The sequence below is a fragment of the Coturnix japonica genome, chromosome 3 (genome assembly GCF_001577835.2).
Source record: "Coturnix japonica isolate 7356 chromosome 3, Coturnix japonica 2.1, whole genome shotgun sequence".
NCBI classification, from domain to species: Eukaryota; Metazoa; Chordata; class Aves; order Galliformes; family Phasianidae; genus Coturnix; species Coturnix japonica.
In genome coordinates, this window is record NC_029518.1 from 8,813,785 (window position 1) to 8,837,232 (window position 23,448).

Genomic DNA, 23,448 nt, shown 5'->3' on the forward strand with positions numbered 1-23,448 from the left:
GGGGAGGGGGAGCAGAACCTTCTGGCTACGCAGAAATGTCTCCTTTCTGCTCGCTAGTAAAGGAGGCTTTTCTGATTCTTTCAATGCAGTCAGAGGATGATAAAGTGAGGAATGTGGCTGGTCAGATTTCTCCTTTTCTGTGGGTTGTAACAACTGTGTTAAGATGGTTTTTTTTGGGGGGCCGGGGGGGCTTCTTGATGTGTTTGTGGGGAAAAGTTACCTGCTGATCTGGGGCTGAGCTGTCTTTTGTTGTTGTTTTGGGCTGTGGTTGTGGGGCTGAGGATCAAAACTTTGTGCTTCTGATGTACCAGGTGTATTGTGCGGTCCAGTCTGTGTTTCATGTGCAGGGTTTCCTCAAAGTCCAGGCAGCAAGCCATTTTCTTTTTTTAAATATGCACTTAAATCTTTTAATATGCAATTCTGTAAAGCAGCTTTTAACTTGTCATCCTGAGCAAAGTCTTAGCTGGCTTTTCTCTTTCGTACCCCCAAAATAAAACGTTTGGGGTGGGGTTGTGTTAGTGTTTTCCCCTGCTCGATGGCTCTGGCCTGTCAGTATTTTAGGCCACTGCAGAAGTGCAGGCTGCAAACTTTGTGAGTGGAGTTTGCTATTCCCAGCTCTGTTTCTAATAGTCTTCCACATCACCAAGTCATCGTATGTAATTTAACACAGCTGACAGCATCTACTTAGAAGAAGCTTAGGGCTGAGCCAGCATGGAAATTGAATTGCCTCTCAACTCCCTAATATTAATGATCCTTCCAGGTCAGCACAGGAGTAATTGCCAGGGCAACCTGAGGAATTGTCCATTAAACCTGCCTAGATGGTAGCTCACCTGTGGAGTGATGCATCCCAATGACACATGCAAAATGAATTCCATTTGCTTAATATGAAGGCTGCTAAAGTTATGAATATCTCAGAAGCCACCCTGTGGTCTCAGGTTTAATATTGAAGTGATTTTCCTGGTATTTTAGGATTGATTATGAATAAGGCTGGGCAGATTTGCTTTAGGTATGACTGAAAAAGAAATCATCGGAACTATCTGGTTGGTGCTCATATCTTGAAGGATGAGCCTGTGTCTCAGCAAAGGTACAGTCTGATCTAAAACCTTGTGACATAAAGCTGGGGAAGAAAAGTTCATGTTGTCCATGATCCTTAGTCCTTGAGGTATCTGTACATTTGGAATAACCCATTAGTCAGTCAAAGTTTGTATATACGCGGGCAGCCTGATGAGGTGGGCAGCTGGACCTTTAAATCCAAAATCAATATTCAAGAGGAATTCAGAAGAGACAAACAGCCTAAGGACAGTGCTTAAAAACTCAGCTGTGCTTTATGTCTTGAAGTAATGCTGATTTAGCAAGAAATCCCAGTCACGCCGCGAGAGGATTTATTTTGTGACCTTGTGCATTTGAGATGACATGAAAAGTTCTGGGTTGTCAGCACGGCTTTATGGTGAGGAGGAAGTGTAGAGGAGGGGCAGCCATCGCTGCTGCCATTAGGAGAGGTACCTGCATGGAGCACCAGAGAAGATGGATGCACACAAAGGGCTACAATACTGCTGCCTCTGAAGAAAGCCTCAATTTCTGTCTAAGCCAGGGAGAGGCTTGGCAGTCGAAGCCTGCTGATAAGCAGGAAATGGTTTTCATAACTTTTTGGCTGACATTTCCAGTAGCTTGAAATATTTTGTGGTTCTTTTCAGTTGTGTGTATTAATACGAAGTTTAGTCATTTGTTTGTTTCAAACATGTGAGTGCTTAGAAATGAAGGTGCTTTTCACACAACCAACTGATGAGCCACCAGGAGAGAGAAAAAAAAAAAAAGAAAAATTGCATTTATTTTGCATGCTCCACCAGCAGTAATTGGCTCTGTTGTGTTTTGTGGATGTGTTCCTGATGCTTACGATGTATTTTTTCAGTCCATGGGGTGTTTTGTTCTTCTCATGAAAGCCATGGAAGGGGCTGACAAAACCATGAAAGGTTGCTCTCACAAGTGTGAATGATCACAGTATTTTTTGCTGCTTTTCTGCATTGCCTCTTTTCTTATCACTGTGTGCATCTGTACTGTGCTTTATTTCTCCCTGTAGGACTCACAACTCGATTTAGCTGTAGTTGCACATTTCAGTAGGGCTCATCTTTCTTTTTTTCAGCTTCTATCTTACAGTCCCTTACAATGGGAACATGCTTCCAGTCTAAGTACCATATCTAAGTGAGGCAGACTGGGGGCTGGTTGGTTTTTGGTGGGATGCTGCAAAGGAATTTCAACTGTTACTCCGTGCTCATACATCCAAATTACTGTTAGCAAGTAATCCTGCTTGTTTTTCTGTACTAATGAGTTAGACCACCACTAGGAGGGAAAGAACTGTATGCAGAGTTGGAAATCTATGTGGAAAACTCAGGGATTAGAATGTATGTTTTGTGCGTGTGGGCAGTTTGCTCATTTGTGGGCCTACACATTCGTCCTGTGCATCAGTGTGGCTGGGTTTCCAAAGAAGGGTAGAGTTAGGGTGAAATTCCACCATGCTTAAAGTTACTGCAGTTCTTTTCATTGTCTACAATGTCTATGACTTGTTATCCCTGGCAGAAGTCTGAGTAGCACAGAAGTGTAAGTATGTGAAGACACAAATTGATTTCTTGTAGTGGATTGCTTCTAGAAGGGTACCAGAACCAGAGTGGAATATGAGCAAGATGGCATTTTCACCAAAGTGATTCATTTTAAGTTCCATCTCATGTACTAAATGTCTGCCAGTGCATAAATGGGAAGCATTCAGAAAGCCTAAATTCTGCAAAGCATTTATTAACAGTGAAATGTTGTACCGTTTGGGACCGTAGAATACTTCCTGGCTTGAGTCTGGCCATGTCCTTTTTGGCACAAATCTGGAACTGAATAGAACAATGTATGGTCTTTAGCACAGAGTTGATTGTATTTCATAATCACAAAAATACTGCTGTATTGGATGGTTTCTCTAATGTGGTTAAGATTATGGCTGCAAACACAAATGTACAAAAAAACCCTCTAAGCTACAGGAAGACTCAAAATAATTTAAGTTTGAGTTTTGTGTTTGGTTTTTCTTTCATGTAGTTCTCCTTATTTCTTTCATTGCCTTTCTGACCTCTTTTTGAAATGTCTTTCCTAGTCCTCTCCCATTATGAGACCTTGAAGGCTCCATTGTTACTTATGCTGTTGATGTGGAGGCTGGGGGACATCCTTTGCATTTTTGTGTTGTTGTTTAGTGCTTTTTTACCTTAGGGCATTCCAGAGTTATGTTCAATTTTCAAGTCTGTCTATAAGATTACTTGAACTGTTAACCAAAAACAGTTAGTCAGCAAGGTTCCTTTGCTCAGGCAAAGCATGGTGTGAGCATCTAGGACTATGCATCTGTGTTGTTACCACTACCAGTTTTTATAATTCCCTCAAAGCAGGATGTCCATCTGGGGCACAGCTGCACCAAAGGAATGAAGGATGCCTTTTGGATTTAATCTCTTTTGTCTTGCAAGACCAACAGGTCTTTGAGAAATGCAATGCTCACATAGTACATAGAAAAGGAGTAAATATGTGTTATTTGTGTACAATATATTCTGCAGTAGAAGCAAAAATGGAGTTTATATGGCATTAGGAGTAGAGCCTGTTTTTGAGTTTCTTGCTCATGATAAAATTGCTTAGTATTACGAATATGATAGTGGACTAAAAGTCACAGTTTTACGTACAGCGCAGATGTATTCAGTTCTGGCATTTAAATGTCAGTAATGTGCCAGAGATGGGGAAGCTGAGAAATTGGGTATGGTGGAGATTGACAAAGAGCAAATGTCTATCTGATGGGAGGAGTGGAGACCACTCAGCCAAAATCACAGCGGGCTGGTAATAAATAAATAAAAGCTCCTCCGGTAAGTAAGCTCTACTCCCAAATGCAAATATGTTCTGCAACACTGAGATCAACGTGTCAGGCATGACGTCCTGGCGCATGCCAGCTTCCCAGCAATTTGCAGAGCCAAGCTAAAAATGTAAATCGTGATTTCATCAAGGGTGTCCATATGCCCTGAACAGCCTGAGCAGCCCTGGGCCCTCTGTGTCCAAGGATCTGCTGAGTCCCTGGTGAGCATCAGCGACTGATTTCAGCCCTGTCTCTTAAGTACTAGGAATAGCTCAGCTCTTGTCCTGAGTGTAAAGGGCACAGAACCACAGCAGCGTATCTTGTTGGTCTGGGGGCTTGGTTTTGAGAATTGTTGATTGCATCCTATGATTTGTATGGACTTCAGCTCAGTGTGGTGTAGCAGGGAATGTGTAGGCCTCACACTTTTCTGTAACCTACACTGACAAATGTCAGCTGTACCATCCTTATCCAGCTCCTCTGCATCTTGACCTGTGCAGAAAATTTATATTGCTGTGTATTTCCCATTCTGCCGAATATACCTAGGGAAAATCTAAGTGGAAGGACATCTGAAAAGGCTGCCTTTCCGACCTCTGCAAAACAGTCCTTCAAGGTTACTGGTGATTATGCATGAGGCAGGAAGGATACAGATTGACATCCAGATCTCTCTGTTTTTGTGCAGCAGATGGTTAAAAAGGAAATGAATGCAACCTGTAGGTCTGTAAGAGTGTATCTGTTGCTTTGTGTGATCTTTGTTTTCTGGCACTTAATAATAACAGGCAAATGAGATGGTCAACGTAGTCCTGTAAAAGTCAGCTTGAGACAGTATCACTTGCATCCAAACTGTAATATCCGTTCCCAGTGCCGCATAAGTGATTCATTTGCACCAGGAGAGAACAGGAGCTTTTATGAGAGTGGGATCATTCTTGCAGTGTGCATCCACTGCAGGGTGAGGCTTTGGCAGATGATCCGTGACCCTTGCTCCTTGCTTGCATTGTGCTGAGGCTGATATGACCATCTAGTAGTCTTTCTGTTGTTCTTTTTATAGCCCAGTATCCAAGTGGCTTCAAGGATTAAAGTCAGGTTTTCGACTTCAGGTATTGTTGCATGTATGAATAAGTTAACAGAAAGTAGCCAGGGTAAATACAGTGTAGAGTAATAAATGGCTGTTGAAAGGCTGCCTCAACTGTAATGCATTTCATTTCCAAAAGAAGGCTCTCCATTAGTTGTGATTAGTTAGACAGGGACATCTGAGTTTACTAAATAGTATGGTGAGCATAGTAAGTAACTTTATTCTTGAATGAACTATAGGTAGTATCAGTTGTGTATCAGACTGTTAGTTCATGGCATACACCTGTACTACTGATGAACTATATAGAGCGAAATGGAAAGTGGTTGCCTTAGCTGTGTTAATAACTAGAGCATGAACAACTGAAGCTGTGAAAACTGTTGGTTAAAGTGTTCTCTCCCATTTTGATAACTGGCTTTATTCAAATGCCAGTCTGTGTCTTTCATAACTAAGCTCATCCAGGTGGACAGGGGCTTGGCACTGTGAGTCATAGGCTTCCTGGCCCCACTTCCTTGCCACATGAGCATGTGTCTGCAGCATTACCAGTGTTTCCAGCTCCCTCCATCATTGGGAACATCTCACTCTGTTCGTTTATAGGTGTGTCACCAAATAGGTGGTTTCTCAGTTTTAGAATCTGAGGATTCAAGCAAGAATTATATAAAATATACATATATATTAAGCACTTTATTCTGATATATTGGGTCAGGTTTCACCTACACTTTGATGTAACAGTTTAACAAACTCGCACAGTTCATGTGAGCCTTGCAAATTGTCTTGTAGTAAAACATTAGCACAGGTATTTTCGAAATTAAAAATAATTCTCTTTTGCTGTCAATATTCTCTATCAGGCTTTTCCTCCAGTACCTGTGTCCCAGAACCAAACATCTACCTAATAAGGAGCATCATGGCTAGGAAATAAAGTGTGTGTTCAGGTGAAATTATCCTCAGTGTTGTAACAACTACATATGTTAGAAAATGTGTCATCGTGCTATTTGTTGCATTATCCAGATGCTGTTTGAATATAATGCATATATATATATATTTATATATATATATATATATGTATGTATGTAGCTTGTGAATTCATATGGAACTAAAGGAAATGTTTACAATGGTGCAAGTTGCTGGATCTGATTTCCTTTTGGGGCTGTTCTGGTGCTGAAATACTGGAAAGGATATTTAGGTCAGTAGGTACATTCAGTCTCCAAAAAAAAGGGGTTTCAGTGGCGAGCACTGCTGTAGTGCACACACACACGCATAGAGTTGCCATCAGTGGTCAGGCCACCAACGATCCTCATGCTAGCAGCTTAGTTTCAGACTGTACGGATGATATGTGCCCAGTCTGAGGTGTTTCTGTCTGACAGAGCTGGTCAGGTCTGGATGCTGAACAAAACACTGGCTTCTTTCCAAGGGTTCTTTTGGTTGTATTTACATAGCAGGTGGCTGACTGAGGACCGGATATATTTTCAGTGTTGAGATTGTAGTGTGTTAATCAATGAAGATTCACTTTCTATCATTGCAGGTGCCAGGTCAGATCAGGGGAGAGAGAGAGTGAAGCCCTCCTTACCATCAATTGCATGCCAGTAGAAACCTCCGAAGTCTTAATAACTATCTCTGTTGTTCTTGGTGGTCCATTTGGAGAGATGTGGGGTTACTTCCTTATTTGTTTTGTGGATTTTGTTTTCTTTGTGTTTTTATTTTTAATCATTTACAGTAGGGTGTTACACTCAGTTCTCAGAACTAGCACTCCTGAAATGGTTGGGAGCAGCACTGGATTTTTATGTCTGTTATTTATTTATGGACTGGAAATTCAGCTGGGCATTGGTATGTCTGTCCATACTACCTATGTGCTGTGAAGACCAGTGCTGCACATGGAGCCGGTAGTCAGACTTGGAGCTACATGCATGTAAAGGGCACAAGAACTTGCCTTTAGTGTATATTTTTAAGCAAAATTGACAATATGCCATAACTGTACATATGCCAACAGGATCTTGCTAATTTACCTGCCTTGATTCCTTCCTTTAAAATGTGCCTGGAAAGTAGGCAGTCTTCCCAAGGTCACACATTGGCTTGCTTTAATGTTCAGAAAACTGCTGAAGGGTTGTTGAGAACAGTGAAATAAACTCTTGGAAAGGATTCGTCCCTCAGCAGGTACTTTGAATTCTGCATGCAGCCATGGGCTACAGCTGTGGAAGGCAAAGATAGTCATAAATAAGCCTTGTGGGGACAGCTCGTTGGTAGCTTCTCCTTCAAAGCAAGATCCTTTCCTGTGGTATAGGTGTGCATATTTCCTTGTTAAGTCAAGGACAGTGAATAGTTGGTTTCCACTATTCAGGCAGAGTTGTAGAAATACTTGATATGCAACCTCCTGTGTTTGTTTTTTTTTCTGTGGAGGTTTAGCAGTCGAGGACAACTTATACATTTGAGAACAATCATTGAGACATCACAAAGGGAAAAATGTATTTAAATAATTCAATTTTAGGCAGAATATCTTCTTTGGACAGATGTGCTAACCCTAACTTCTCAGTTGATGTTATCTTCAAAAGCCCTCCATAAAACAGGCTATTAAATGCTAATTAATCTTGTAGGTAGTGGGAGAGAAAACCAATAAATTCCAGAAAGTGAAAATATTTCTTATATGAGCCAGTAGTTAGGAAACCATTCCTGGATAATTCTGTAGCCCCTTTTAAAAACAAGGGATAATAGTACCTTCTAGAATGGGGTGGGGGGAGGAACACAAAACACCAGAACTTAAAACAAAAAACCACAAAACTAGCCAAACAACAACAAAAAAAGGAACAACAAAATAACTTTTTTATTATTTGCTCATTAGCTTTTGGGCAGAAGGAGAGTCTATCAGGATCAAACTGCAACAATCAAAGAACTCTAGCCTTTCTATTTCAAAATATTTCAAAAATAGAAAGTGACTTTGTTGTATCTCCTAATGTATAGAAAGGATCTCTGCCCATCTGTGGCATGGGACAAATGTCATAGCCTCTTCCAGCTACCAAAATTTCAATTCAAATAACAGAGAACTCTAACTGAAGGCAGAGAAGTGTAGTTCAGACAAATTCTAAACCAAAGTTCACGGTGGTTCATTCAGTTCCACATGATCTTGCTGGGACTTGCATAGGACTGAAAAGGAATTTCTGGGTCATAAAGTCCTGTTCATTTCCTAAGTTCTTCTGCACCATTAAAGTTTTAGATGAAGCTTTCTAACAAAAGATATCTATCTGAAGTCTTTAGGAGATAGAAGCTGAAGCTTTCATTGAGCCTTTTAAATTTGTTGCTTAGAAACACTGAACAGTGAACATATTTTTGTTTTAGTTTTCTATTATTTCACTTTACGATATTTCAGTAAAGCAAGTCATGAACAAGCTACAAGTATAAAATATAAGCATTACTGTTGCTTATAAAATCATTGAATGTTTTGAGTTGGAAGGGACCTTGAAGGTCTTCTTCTAATGGTTAGAGCTTCTGCAGAACTTGCTAATGACAAAGAGGCAGGTAGATCTTTCTAGGTAAGTGCTCATCTGTCTTTACCTAAGCAAACTGCTCTTTGACAGCAGTGGGAGTACTTCATACTTCATAAGACCTGAAGACCCAGTTAGCAGAATTACAGCAGATGATTTCATCCTTGTTTCTGAAAATTTTGACTTTAATCTCATTGACATTATGAGAGGAGAGCAGAAGTGGGAGATGCATTTGAAGAACAATTAGGGTAAGAGTTTGCTTGTAAAGCAATTCTGGCTTTTTGCTATTTGGTTTTGAAATTATTTTAATTGTCTTTCATTTATGAATGTTGAGCCTTCTTTGCAAAGGAGGAGTCAGATGCTACTGTTAGAGGGGGGATTATACTTACTACAAAGAGAAGAGTCAGATGCAGAAGTTGTTGCGCAATACTGTCAGAGCCATTCTTGTTTTTCGGGGGCTTGATTTAAGCAGTTTTTGCTTGAACATCTATGCTTTATGTAGTAATAAATATATATATATATATATATATATTATATATACAATACAATATATACATATATATATAATACTATATATATATATCATAGTATTATGCTTTGATATCTACCCTGTAATGAACAGCAAAGTTGCTGTGTATGGATATAAGTGCTGGCTTGTCTGAAGCTTTACTGGAGTTCTGTTGGGGAGGAAAATGGAGAAAAAGAACTGCAACAACCCCCAAATTCCTGTTTTACATTATTTGTATTCTGTAGAAAGGTATTTTTTACATGAAGTTTTGGCTTGTTGTGAGGTATGGCTGCATAGCTCATTTGCTCAACTCCTTGTGTATTTTAATGGAAACGCAGTCTGATTTTGACAGGGTGGTACTTTGAAAAGCAGAGTGGCACATCTGTGGATAATGATTCCTTGAAGAGTGATTAGAGATACTTTCTTATATAACCACTGCATTATATGTATGTTGCTAGTCTTATGTGACATTAAAATTGGTCATTAACCCACATCCTTATTATCCCCGGTAGCAAAAAACACAGGGAATGAGAAGAGAATAGACCAACTGTTATGAGAAATAGAATGGATCCTCAAAGGAGCCCCTAATTGCTTAAGAAAATTTGATACTGTGTGTGATAAGGTTGTCTGCATGTATTTCAGAGATTCCGGCATTCCACATCGCTGATAATTTTCTTATCTGGAATAATTAGTGCTGTTTGTTTCTTGTATGTTTTTACGGTTTAATGCGGAGCTGCTGCTATCATGGAAGTGCTGTTTTCCTCTTGTGGATACCCAACAGCATCCTCAGCTCTCAGCTGCGCACTGAGGTGTTACAACTTGTGCCTCTCTAAGCAAAGGTTATTCTCTCACCAGTTCAGATACTGCAGGAGGGGCTGAAAACAGAGTTTAATGAAGTTCCTTGGAGATTGTGGCTGATTGCCCCATATAACAGTAAGCGAGGAGTATTCTCGTTGAATTTACTGGGTTGGGACCAGCATTTCAGCTAAGTTTTTTGTGAAGTATAAGGCTGTGTCAGTGTGTGTTGAATGGGGATCAAAATGCTTGGGCACAAGGCAGAAATATGAGTTTGCTGAGTCTGTCATGTTTTGAATGTGTGTAGTCCTCTGCAGCTGAAAATGGCAAGGTTAATGGCATTGCCGGCCGTGAATGGGAAACCTCTCCTCTAGAGCTGATCCTTGACTTTGGGAAAGGTAGTGCAGACTTTACAGTTAGTGCTTGATCTGAAGTTGAGTACAGCCACACAGAGAGCTTTGCCAGCCTGTGAATGGTGGCTGTAATGAAGTTTTGAGTCATACAGCAATGACCTACGTGAAAGCAACTGTGAAATGGCGATAGTATCTTTCTAAACATTATGAAATGCATGGATTAAACAGACTCTCACGCACACACGCTCAGTCTGCCTATTTTCTAGTTCACTGTCTATGATAAAAGAATTAAATATTCATTTTCCTCTTCTGCAGGTAAGATTACACTTTCTTTTGAATTATTCTGTTTTAATTAGTGATTCTGGTGCCTGAAACAAAACAACAGGTCCAGAGGTTTGTCTGCAAGGCTAAGCATGGCTGTGCTAGAAGCGCCCAGTGCTGAGGCAGGTTATTGTTTGAACCACTGCTAATTAGCTTTTGAATAGTGTTGGTTTTTTGTGGGTATTTTTTCTTTTTTTTTTTCATTTATTTCACAGTAATTTCTCTGGTGTTTGCTCTGTGCTTAACCAGGTAAAGTAAACATTAAATCTCAATTAAGATTGCTGCGCTCATCAAGCAGAAATCCTCCGTAGTATTCAGTTCTTCCAGCCGCTGTTCTCAGGAAAGCAATGCTGTTGTTTTGCAGAAGATTGATGCATTAAATGCCTACAGACAGTGGGCAATGGGCTTTTATGTAGTCTCCTGAAAATGGAGGAATATGCTGTAACAGATGTGCTCTTGAATAAAATATTCTGGTAAATTAATTGTGGGCATTCTCAGGCTGGGTATGTAGTTTAAAGTTGTGTTTTTACCATATGGAACCATGTTTTTTGGAAAGTGCAGTAGAGCTGGAGAAACCTCTAGATGAAGCACAACATAGATGCAGAGGCAGGCCCAACCTACTGCAGTCCTGTCAGTAATAGGTGGTACCTTGTGCTTCATGCAGACCCCTCTGGAAGTGAGAAATGTGAGTGCTGGGAGAGTTCCCTGTATCACAGAGGTATTAATTACCTTGAAATAAGGTAAAATAATGCAAATATGTACTGTGTCACAGTGTCAGTGACATTGCTCACAGCCTGTCAGAAGGAGCGGTACCGTAGATCTTGCATATCCCTGCCTCCCTCTGCTGCTGGTACAGAACCTGTTGCGGCCTCCCTGGAGGACTCATGTCTCTCGATGTGCTGTGCATGCGTGCTTGTCTCTGTTAGCTAGCAAAGAGATCTGCCTTTCTGTTTTTGCTGTGGAGAAATACCCCGCCTCATCTGCATGCAGCCAGCAAAGCCCAGAGGATTGCAGAGGATGCGAATTTTCAGCATCACACCAAGTTGCAGAGGGAAATGCCAGGTCCAAAACAGCCTCTCTGCTTTTTGTGCTGGAACTCTGAGCCAGGAATGTACAAAGTGTGCCATGCAAAGCGTAATTAAATGCTGTTTTCAAATGAATAAAAAAAAAATAGGCAGAAAGGCTCCTTGTTCACTTTGTTCCATATGCCCCCCAGCTTTTGCTCGGAACCTTGAAGACGTAAGACTTACATAATTTTGTCTGTTCAGTGAGCTAAATTATTCATTATAAATGAAAATATTTGTAATCATGTGTCAGGAAATAAGTGTGATTCCTAGGCAGCTATGCCTAATAAGAACCCTGCGGTGTGAAACCCAGGGTATGGCTGCTGAAGCCATCCATCTTAAAGCTGTGTTGGCCTATGTGTATTTTTAGGCATCCTATCAATAAATATTTTATAAAGTGCTGCAGACAGTTGAGGGAGGAAATATTCTGTTGCAGAGGAATCCAATTTCAGGTTCCCCATAAAATGATGTGTTTTATAGGTTTTGATATCAGATACAAAAGCAAGGATGTTGTGTAAAATACATCAGATGTAATCACTGAAGAAATCCTGCTGTGTTGTGAATAATTTGTGGTCCTTCAAAGAAAGCTGCAGGGGCTCTAAGCAGGCCATCTAATGATAAGTATCAATCTACATGTGCTCCTTTATTGATGGGGGGGGGGGGGGGGAAGCTATTTCCTACTTTTATTAACAGCAAGGTCAGATTGATAGCAAAGGAAAATACATGGTTTTTATTGCTACATACACTCCGTGTTTAATTGAGAATAAATTTTGCTAGTGTTTGCTGTAATGTGTGTGCTGTTGCAGGAACCCTGCTATCCTCCAGCTCAGTGTTTGGAGCTTATAATCACCTCTCTCTGGCTCCATTCCTGCACTTGCAGAACTTGTGATATATAGTCATGGTGGGGTATTTGCCTTTTCCACATCTGTAAGAACCACCAAATGCTCAGCCTGCTCCTGTTCAGTTGGTGTTGGGGATAGTGGCCTTTCTGAAGCACAAGGTGACATGTGCAGAGGTTTAGCTGTTAGCATAGTCTGATAATGGCATAGCAGCTGTAACTTGCAGAACAGAGCCACTTCAAACACCCTGTCTCCTAGCATTGCCTATATCCAGATGAAGGAATAGTGGGCGGAGGAGGTGTGTTCTGGGGATGTAGTGCTTCCTTCTCTATTGAGGTGGGAGCAGCTGGCAAGGCCCTCGTCCTACCTTTGGGAAGCAAACCGGTAATTCACCTCTATCAGCCAGCACTCTGTTCACCTGTCCTTAGCACCCACCTTCTTCTAGAGGTGCTTTCCAGGCAACATACAAAGCCGTCTTTAAAGTTGTTTGATCAAAACGAAGCTGTGGGTGCAGAAGGTTTTAGGGAAGGGAAATGGGCCATTTGCTCTCTGTCCTGCTGTTTTAATGGGAAGCCAAAGCAAAGGAAAAAAAAAAAAAAAAGCTGCAAGTGTGGAGCTATGCATACCAAGGTAATAGTTTCTGCTATGGTAAATCCAGGTCCAAAAAGGAATTTAGGGGTTTTCTTCAGGAAAGACTCATTTCCTTTGTTTTTCCAGCAATAAAACACATATGAATTAAGCAAGTCACAGCCTCCTAATGGAATGCATTTACCTCTCATTGCTGCCCTGAAAAACAAGGATTTCTCTCAGTTCTGTTATTTTTAAATGCTAGGGCTTGGGGCGTTTTGGATATTTAATAGGTATGTGTAGAGAATGAGAGGGTTAGGGATGGGGCTGTGGCATTACAGCAACATGGTATTATGGCTCATAAAGAAAGCAGGAACTAAGTTTCAAAACTGAAGAAGACAACTTAGATCAGGTGGCATCTGGCTCTGATAGAACTTGTGGATTCAGTTTTAAGACAAAGAGAAATTATAGCCTTACTCTGTGAGCACTTGGTTGTACATAGTTCTTTTTGTCTAGGATTTTCAACCCTCAGATACTAGAGTGTGATTTGCATAAGTAGCAATTTTGTGACGACTCCTTTAATTCAGATGTTGCTGCAGAAAAGCACTGGAGAGAACAAAGGCGCATGGACACAACAGCTTTATTATGCTAAAGCATAATATTAAGACATGCTGAAATAAGTAAACATAAAGATACTGAGAAAGGAACCACATCGCAATGCATCTAACAGAGTTTTGTGTGAAGTTCCATCATTTTGGTGAGCAAATGTGGAATGCAGCCATGTCCCCTGTAGCCTCATTTTATATAGGGCACTTTGTCCCATAATGGATCTTTGTGAAGCATTATGCATTCCTAAGACCCATTCTGTTTTGTCTGCTGAAGCACTTCTAAAGTATAAGATCAATTAGTAACATTCATTGAGCATTAAAGAACAGTAGATTGAAGAAAGTGGTTGTTATTTTTAGCCGCCAAGTCTGTGGTTTGAGCTCTGTGGAAGGCTTGGTCTGTGGAGGTGTTCGTTCCATTGTCTGTGAGTTCATAAATTGCTTGGCTTGATCAGTCTAGCTTCAAGCCTAACCCATCCCAAAGCCTGGGATGCTGTGACTCTGAGGTTTTGTTACAGTTTATCATGCAACACTCCTCCCTCCACTCCGTAGAAGGAAGAGGAAAAGAACCCAACTGAGATAGGAGAAACTAATTTATTAAAAGGAATGTGAGATAATACAGAATAATTAAGAATAATAAATCAAACCAAAAATAAATGGGAGGAGAGAGTCAGTCCAAGTCTTTATTGACAGGCCCTCCACAGCTGGCTTCTAAGAAAAGATGAGAGATCTTCCCCCTTTTTAATGAACATAGCTAGGAAAATTTAGTTTAGCTGAGCAGTGAAGTATTATTAAATGGGAAAATACATGCAAGGATGATTCAGATAATTCTGCTTTATCAACTTCTTGGACTTTTGAGAATGTTGCTTTTTCACACCCTTTTATGCAAAATGATTATAAAAATTTATCTCGATCAAAGGTTTTCTTCCTTTGCTTCCACATATTAATATGATCGTTAATAACTGATATTCAATCCAGATCCTATCTGAATAATGTATTATGTACAATAATGCATAAAATATAATTGATTTTTTTTTTAGAGAATATTTGTGTAACTTTGACTTCATGGAAAGGAGCAGTTGAAATATCTAACCGAATATGTGGATATAATGTTTTTTATAAATGTGATTAAGTATCAGTAACAAAAATTATTAGTTCATTCTTAGTTGTTGGAAGTGCATCAAGATAAGTAATTTACAAATTTTATTAGATTACAGTAAGCATCAAGAAGGTTATATTGTGGTTATATTCAGCATTCATGAGCTGAGCAGCTTGCTTGAGAGCTAAAATGCGGCTGATGCACGCTGCCACCAATAATTGCTATAGCAACATTATCATAGTGCCTGAGATCTGCCTCCCTTGGGTTCACGCCTGAAGTTTCCTTTGTGGTGAAACAAAATGTCTTCACAGGTTGAAAATGCTGTATCATAGTTGGGGTATTGATGATTTTTTTGCCATTTCTTTTTCCAAGTGATTACATTTCAAATGTTGAAAAGCATAGTGGAAAGTTAGAGGAAATCATTTGCTGTCATAGTGTCCATTCATCATGAAATTCAACATTGTGTGGCTCCTTCCATACAATTAATCTTTGCAAATTGGTGTGATCAGGTGAAGAAATTCTCTGTGGGTGGTCCCACTTAACTTGCAGAGCATTTCCTTCTCTTTGTCTGAGTGCTTGGATGTTACATTAGTGTCTGTGAGAAAATCAATCAAAATAATGTTTCAGAGTTGTTATTTCTCTTATTTCAATTTCCTGCACATTGTGGTGTTAGTTGTGTCTCTGCTTATAGGGAGCTCTTTGACTCTAAGTGCTGAAATACAGCACTGAGTTCCTATAAGCTTTCTGGAGGGATCCTACTAATACATGTTGTATTAATGTAGAATTTGGGGGCCAGATTCTTGGTCCTAGTTCCTGCTTTGTGCTGTTGGCAATGGGTACATCACAAGCAACTAAGGACTACTTTACCAGTGTTGTCATAGCGTAGGATATCACTGTCTGAGGACTATATTCTCTGCTTGGTAGCTGATCTAGGGGGAGAGGCATTGAGCAGTGTATTGCAGGCAGCATCTGCACTCTTGTCATAGAATCACTGAATAGCTTGGGTTGGAAGAGATCTCGAGGATCATCAAGCTGCAACCCCCTTGCCATATGCAGGGCCACCAACCTCCCTATCTAAAACTAGACCATAATGTCCCTCCCATACAACTCTAAATAACTGTGTTGAAATTTATTACAGATACTAAGATTCTGTATACGTTGGTGATGTAAGTGAAGAAATATGATGATGATGATGAAATAACAGATGAAATTATTTTTACCTGGGTCACAGAATGACACAGTGAAGTCTGAATGTAGACCGCAAAAAGGAGCGCAGCGAGGAATGCAGAGACCTGTGAGCAGCTGAGCAGGCTAATTGGAAGCCTTTCAGCAGGGAGATGTAGATTGTTAAAAAAAGAAAAATAAGAAAGAAAAGAGGGACGTTTCACACTCAAAAGAAACCTCAGGCCAGCAGTGGTAGCAGTGGAGGCTGGGTCCTTGATGTAATGCCAAAGAATCCTAAAGGTGTGAGCAATCAATGACTGGCAATGTGTAAAGGTTGTTTTACAGCTATATCTGGATTTAAGAGATCTTTAGAATCCACTTTTTTTTTTTTTTGGTCAAGATACCTAAAAGCAAAAAAAATAAAATAAAATTGAGCCTGTGTTGCAAAATCATTTTCCATTTAAAAGAGGAACTTTACCATGTTGGGTTTTTTTGTTTGCTCTCAATAAAATGAACCGTTGTCTTGAATTTCAATAAAATTGCATCTTGCAAGTACGAAAAGTGAGTTCTAAGCTCCTCCTAGACAATGGAAAAACCTTGTCAAAGTTTAATGTAAAACTGAATAACATTTTTGCATAGATAGTTAATTTTCCACTTGGCATTCTACTTTAAATTCTCTGCCATATTTTGAGTAAATGCTCATAATATAATAATGAAGGTGAAGCAACACAGTTTACAAGACTTAATCACTTCAACTTAGATTTTTTTTTTGGAGAATATCACAACCGGGATGTCCTTGGAATGCGTCTCAGAAGTGTGTCATATTGCACTCAGAAGAACAATTAAGCAGTTCTAGCTTATGAGTTCTGCCTTTCAGTTTTAAATGATTTCACAAGAAATTATGGGCCAAATGCACAACTGAAGTGTGAACATTTTGTTTCTCTGGCACTATGCATCTTTACACCAGCTGGCATTCAAATAGATTATTATTAATCTATTTAGGCACGTGGCTTGCAAATTCATGTTTCACATGATACTTGAATTCTGTTGTTCCCTAATTGCTGGGTATTACCTTAAAAACTCTCCAAATTGAATATCACATGGGCAGGTTTTTCAGTTGCTTTAAAAACAAGCTGCAGATAAATATTCCATTTATGCATGGCCAAGCTGACAGCCTTGAGCAGACAACTACCACAGCTGTGCCCAGCCAGTCTGCCCTGCAAGTCTCTGAGGCCAACCTAACAATGATCAGTAAGAGCAGTAGCCTTGTGTCCTTTAAGAGGGTGAATCCTCATGCACCAGACTTCTTTTGACAAGTTCTTCTTTCCACTCATTGTCAGCAGCTGTCTGACACAACCAGATTGTGGCAAACAAATATATATACTGTGAAGCAACTGTATTCATAGGTCCCAAACCCAAATGACCTTATGTATGATCTGCAGTTCTCCTAGTTTTCTTAAGCTGCTCCTGTTGGCAAAGCTGGTTATATTTTCATACACATGCTGAAAAACTCAGGTTCCTAGGAATGGTAGAACAGCTTAATAAAGTAGTTGTAAATAATGTCTCCTTTCTTTTTCTTTTCTCTCTTTTTTTTTTTTCTTTCTTTTTGTTCTGAAATCCATCTGAGAAGTTAGGGAGCTGTTTCATTTGAAAGAGTGCTTATGTGCATGCAAACTAATAATTCGGTATACACAGGCTTAAAAAAGCACCAGCAGAGTTGGAAGGTATCTTTAAATAGCTAATTTAATAAAAATAACAATTGCAAACACGGTATTGAAACGTAAATGTAGGTTTTGTAGTATTTATTCTGTGATGCATACTGTATTCACAGCTCTAAAGTAATGATGGAGATTAAAAATAAATCCTATTCGAATAACAAACATGGATTTCAACCTCATCTGCTTCATTCTGGGAGTGTTATGGAAGAACATTGTAGCCTGGAAGCACTTGAAGGCTAAATGATGTCACCTGGGTTGTGGTCACTCCAAGGCAGCTCCAGGCATGCAGTGCTGCTGCTGTCATGCAGCACACTCCTCACATCTGCTGCCAGTGCGGTCGCTTACATGGTTATGAAATCAAGGCTTTGTTAACAAACTGTAATGCCTGTGTGACAAATGGACACTTGCAGAAACTATCTAATTAACTGTATCTCCAAAACAGTGGCTTTAATGAAACACTTATTTTAACTGAAAAGCAATTAGGCATTGTCTCCTTTCAGTGCACGTCTGCCTCTCATTAGCATTAACAAGTTTCCTTTGCAGAACAGTGTGTGGTGGGATGTTTCCCTGCCCTGCAGAGCTTGTCAGTGATTTCCTTGGTACTGTCTGCAGTCCTGTTGATGTTTGAGTTTTTAGATTAAAAAGTTAAAGTAAGGATGTGTAGTCAGCTCAGTGAGAAGCCAGTTTCCTTTTCTCTGCTACTGCAACTCAATGCTACAGGAGAACAAGATGTGACCAAGTAGTATCCGATGTAGCACAGGTATCTTTTTGGACTCTTATAAGTTTTTAATTATAGTGTTAACTATGGACGCTAAGGAAGGATGGGAAGGTGTTGGCAGTGGTGTCTGTGCATATTGTTTGTTGAGAAGAGGAAAACAAGGGTTGGGGAAGGGTTAACAGCAGATGCCTTCCTGCTTCTGGCTGAGTTAATCTAATTTGCCTCAAGTCAAAGACACGCTGAAGTGAACTTGAAGGACTTGCTATGGGTCAGTCAGTGTTAAACAGAAGATCCCATGTTATCTATTTATGTCACTGGGGCAAGGTGAGATTACTGATATACCTGAATGGTGAGTGAGCAGTCTGAGAGTTTATGCAGAGAGAAGTTGCTACCATTTTGTACTCTGCATTTTGTAACAGGATTAGAAGGCTTTTTTCTCCCGTAAAAATAACGTGAGAGAGAACAGATACTGAATGTTAGTTCACTGAGAGCATTCCTTGTGAAGGATTTTTCTTCCCTTTCTCTTTTGAGAATTACCTAGAAGCTAAATTCCCATAGGTTTCAGTTGATCAAAAATACTCTTATGTGACACAGTTTAATAGTCAGGGATACTCACAGTCAGTTGATTTGGTGGTACTGTAAATGTATGAGGAGATGGAAGCACAGCTAAATCTAAGTGCCCTTCTAATTCTGTTGTATTGGGGATTTTAGTAACTAATTGATTCCAGGCTTCTATCTGTGTTTCTGTTTGGCTAAGAATGGTAGCAGTTTGAAGGAAAAAAAAAAAAAAAAAAAAAAAGAAAAGAAAAAAAAAAGTTTTATTGGAGGCCTACAGCTCAGTTAAAAAGTGGTGCAGGAGGTCAGGGATATTTCCTCATAAGGAAATGACCGGGTTAAACAGTTATTTTAAATCAGTATTACTATATAAGGTCTACTCCAGTACATCTCAGATATTAAGTTGACCCATAACATCAGAGGCAGATGTTGGTAGATGGCAGCAGTGGTTGAACCTTCCCACCGATATCCCATTACGTGTTCTTGCCATGTGACAGGTGGCAGCAGAGGGCAGTCCGACATGAAAGTGTGTGTATGGAGGCAAAGGATGTAACAAAAAATGGCAACCATTAATGTTTGTTGATGCTTGGTGAACATTCATGGAGACCAAAGGGTGGATGTGAGCACAGCGAGGCAGTGGGTGGTGTTTCAGCAGTGGCAGCAGTCACCAACACTGGCACACATTTTAACAAGCACAGCACTCAGGGTCTTGTTCGTCAGTGGTGAACATGCACAGACAGCACTGGTGGTGACTGTTGAGGAAGTAGTATTTTGTAGTTGAGAATTTGCTCTATCAAGTAGCGTTGTTGTGGGAATTATATCTGCTGTAGTTTCTGTGGAAATAAATAGGAAGCATTTCTTTCAGAGCAATGCTTATATATTTAAAATCATTGAAGAGTGCTGGCTGGCTGGCTCTTCAGGTTAAAAGAAATTGTAGCTTTGTGAGCATGTGGATTTTCTCATCCCTGTTCCTGCTTTTTTCAGAGTGAAGTAAATAAATCTAAGACTTTGACCAAAGCAATTAACTTCAAATTCAGAGCTTAAAGGAAAGCCCACACCATTTTGTTGATTTCATTTTTCTACGGATACTTTCTTCAAATGTATTTGTAGCGATTTTTGCCCATGAGAATTTGAATGTTTGGGATTTTGAGGGAGAGGAGAAGAGGCTTGGAGAAGTAATAGAAGTACTAGTCTGCATTAAAAAAGATACTGTAGGCTTTAAGGTTTCTTGGAAAGCTTCCTGATAGACTTTATATGGAGAGTTGGAGGTCAGAGGAAAGATTTCTCTGCTTTGCTGCGTGGGGCAGCTGTGTTCCTGTCCCTGCTCACATTGAGGGACGAAGTCTGAAGCTACCCTGAAGGGCATCCTAGCCATCGTCTTGAGCATTTCACCTATCCTTCAGGGTTTAATTTCTAAAGCATTCAGTTCACAAACTCAGAGGTCTTAATTTGTTGTTATTATTGTTATTATTTTCCTAATGTTTCTGTCAGACGCTGACAAACTCAAGAGAGATAGCATGATGGCATTAATTAGATGAAATCTAGTTTGGGAGAGTTTCAATTTTCAGTTACAGTGTGTTCACATTATAGGGTAATAATAATGTCAGCAGTTAATGAAATATGTAATAATACTGTATATGTACTTGAAATATTAGCATTTTAATGTCCATGTTCAGAAACAACTTCTTTCAGCACCACAGCACTGAGAAAATACTTCCTGTGTGTGGGTGGATGAGCAGCAATTGGTGTCCATGTAGTTGGGCCAATAGCAGCTTACATAGAAATTTAAGGGCAGCTGTCCAAATGCCATGTCACCTAGAGCTGATATTGTTGCTACATTGCAGTAGCTTATTTTTCTTATCAGCACACTATTTTGTCCAATGGGAGGTTATTAACACTAGGGAAGAGTAGAATTGATTAATGCAATGTATTTCAGTTTCTTGCTGCAATTGTCTCAACAACCAATCATAGAAATCTGCTTCGTACACAGAAAACTAAATGTAAATGACACAGTCTTGGCTGGGAAATTGTGTCATTAATCCAGTCCCAAAAATGAAATTTGACTTTTTTTTCCATGTGAACTCTTTTGTGACTTTTCACATTTTGCTGGGTTCTGCCAGCTTTTCCAGGCACTTTGGTGTAACTTATTTTGGTTTATGTTATTTTATTCCTCCCCTTAAAAGGAAAAAAGAGAGGAATATGTATGAGAATGATTTGTGGGAAAGTCCCTTAGTGCATCAGAAATTAATATATCTAATGCATCAGTACACATTGGCTGCTCCCAGCTCCCTTGTGCAAACGTGAGCGGTGTTTTAGAAGAAATGTTTGCCACAGGTAATTAGGAAGGTAGAGGTGCATACCTTGCTTTTTAACTTTTTTCATATCATGGTTCCAGTTATGTATCCTTTTGCTAAGCTGAAGCAGACCTCTGTATGTAAATGTCTCACAGAACAGTAACTATTTGAATACACTTTCAGGAGGAAAATAAGTAATTTAAAAAGACCCAAGAACTAGGAAAGAGGAGAGCAGGAGAATTTGATGTCTAATTTTCTAGTTCTTCATCTGAATGTGTGTGTTAATGTAGTTATTTGTCAACAGCTGTTAATTAATTTAGCCATTAAACTTCCTGTAATTGGTCAGGTTACATCAACTACAATATACCCATTACTTTGTATGCCTAGTCCCTCTTCTCTCCCTTGGCCTCACCATTAATTTCTCACTTAAACCACAATATCCCTTCCCCGTGGGGCTGTCACCCTTCTCAGGCAGGCTGCTGTCACCTCAGGTCATTGCTGCAAATAAAGCCAGTTTCTACCACTAAGCCCTGCAGCCTTTTCAGTCAGCGCTCTTCAGGTACCATCTGTTCTCAGCATCTCTTTGGCCAGGCTTCCACCCGGCTGTTCCCTGCCTCCTTTCTTCCTGACCATCCTGCCCTTTTGGAGCATCTTCTAGAGGATAACCTTTGTTAACCTGCAGAACTGCTAACCCTTACCAGTAGCAGCACTGCTGGATCCTTCTCCTCTACTTGATCTGGATAGACTGAATCAGTGGTCTGAGGCTAATGGTATGAGCTTTAGCAAGACCAAGGGATGGTCCTGCACTTATGTCACATCAACACCACACGTTGCTACAGGATTAGGGCAGAGTGTCAGGGAAGCTGCAGAAAGGAAAGGGAGTTGGGGGCGTTAGCTGACAGCTGGTTGAGTATGAGCCAGCAGTGTGCACAGGTGGGCAAGAAGGCCAGTGGCATCCTGGCTTATATCAGCAATAGTGAAGCCAGTAGGGAAGGAAAGTGATCATCCCTCTATATTCCGCACTGGTGAGGCCACACCTTGAGCATTTTGCATCCCTCACTACAAGAAGGACATCAAGGCCCTGGAGTGTGTCCAGAGAAGGGTCTGCAGCACAGGCCTGATGAGGTGCAGCTGAGGGAGCCGTGCCACAGCTATATGAATAAATAAGAATAGTTTTGATTACAGAGCTGAAGTTTTAATCCAAAATAATTTAAGCAGTAGTCACAAGTGGTTGTGCTGTGTATAATTCATGTAATAATTTTGGTCTATCAGTTTTTAACTGTTGTGTAATTTGAATTTAGTTGTGGTTCTCATGGGATAAAGTATATTACTGAATAAGAATGAAATAAACTATATTCAGAGTAGCTGTAGGGTGCTGTGCTTTAAAAGAAAGCTAGTGAAACGCTAGGAGAAAATATCCAGGTTCCATTTACTGCTAATGAATGCACAATTCAGATTGGTGATTTAATTTTTAGATCGCGTTTCTCTGGTGCTGGCAGATTCAACAGGCTTCATACATGAAAACTGAATAAGATGGCATGCCTTCACACTCAGTCATGGAAAACCTGAAGGACTCGGAAAATGGCTTCCTTTATATTTTTATTGCTAGCAATTTTTATTTTATTTTAATGATATAGCATTCCAAGAGCAAAATAAGGACGCAGTCATAATTTCTGGTGCTGGTACTGAATCTGTGATAGTAATCTTTGAGACAATTTGATATTTACCTACAGCTACAGCCTGTCACTGTATTTAAGCTGTAAGCGGAGCATCACTTTCTGAACCTGGCCAAGAGTTTTCTTGAAATAGTCACCATTTCCTTCCTCAGACAAGGTGGCAGATTGGTCATATTTTAAGCTCCCTTGGCTAAGAGACAAATCTTGAAGTCCTTCTTTCTGCAAATAGACCTGACTGATGTAAGACTTATTCCTGCAGTGGCCACAGCCATGAGTAACTGACAGAAATCCTTTTGTGTAGTGACTTCGAACTTTAAAAAATAGGATTTTTAATGCATATACACACACATATAATATATATATATACACATATATATGTGTGTGCATATATATATACATATTAATTATAAGCTTTTCATACCATCCTTTTCTGTAATTTGAGCAGATATCAAACTATTTAAGAAGCCACCTATTACAGTAGGCCACACTTCAAATTATACAACCATAACCACAGAGTGAATACAGAGGGCTCTGAAAATGCACAAGGAGGGCAGGTGAAATCAATAGAAGTCCTACTTGGCCTTCCATTTGTCCACTGGCTAGTTTGAATATTTTTTTTCTTCAATCCCTTACAACTAGATTATCAGTTCTTAAATGAATTTGAACAGCTTGCTCATGAGACGTTCTAATCCAATCTTGTATTACAACAATACCAGTTGGATCTTATCCTATTAGGCACTCGCTGTAAATAAGGGATTTTCCACTGACTTT

General features: G+C 39.9%; 1 protein-coding gene across 45 annotated transcripts in view; it reads left to right on the forward strand.

Annotated features, from left to right (window-relative positions):
- The window catches only part of NRXN1 (neurexin 1), a 606,274-nt gene that overhangs the window by 561,068 nt on the left and 21,758 nt on the right, over positions 1–23,448 (forward strand). The window contains exon 1 of one of the 45 annotated variants that reach the window (XM_032443916.1): positions 21–104. The exons of the other annotated variants lie outside the window; for them this stretch is intronic. Coding sequence (XP_032299807.1) covers positions 36–104 — 69 coding nt within the window. The 5' untranslated portion in view covers positions 21–35. Of the gene's footprint in view, positions 1–20; positions 105–23,448 lie in introns of those variants that run through there. 45 annotated transcript variants of the gene reach the window in all.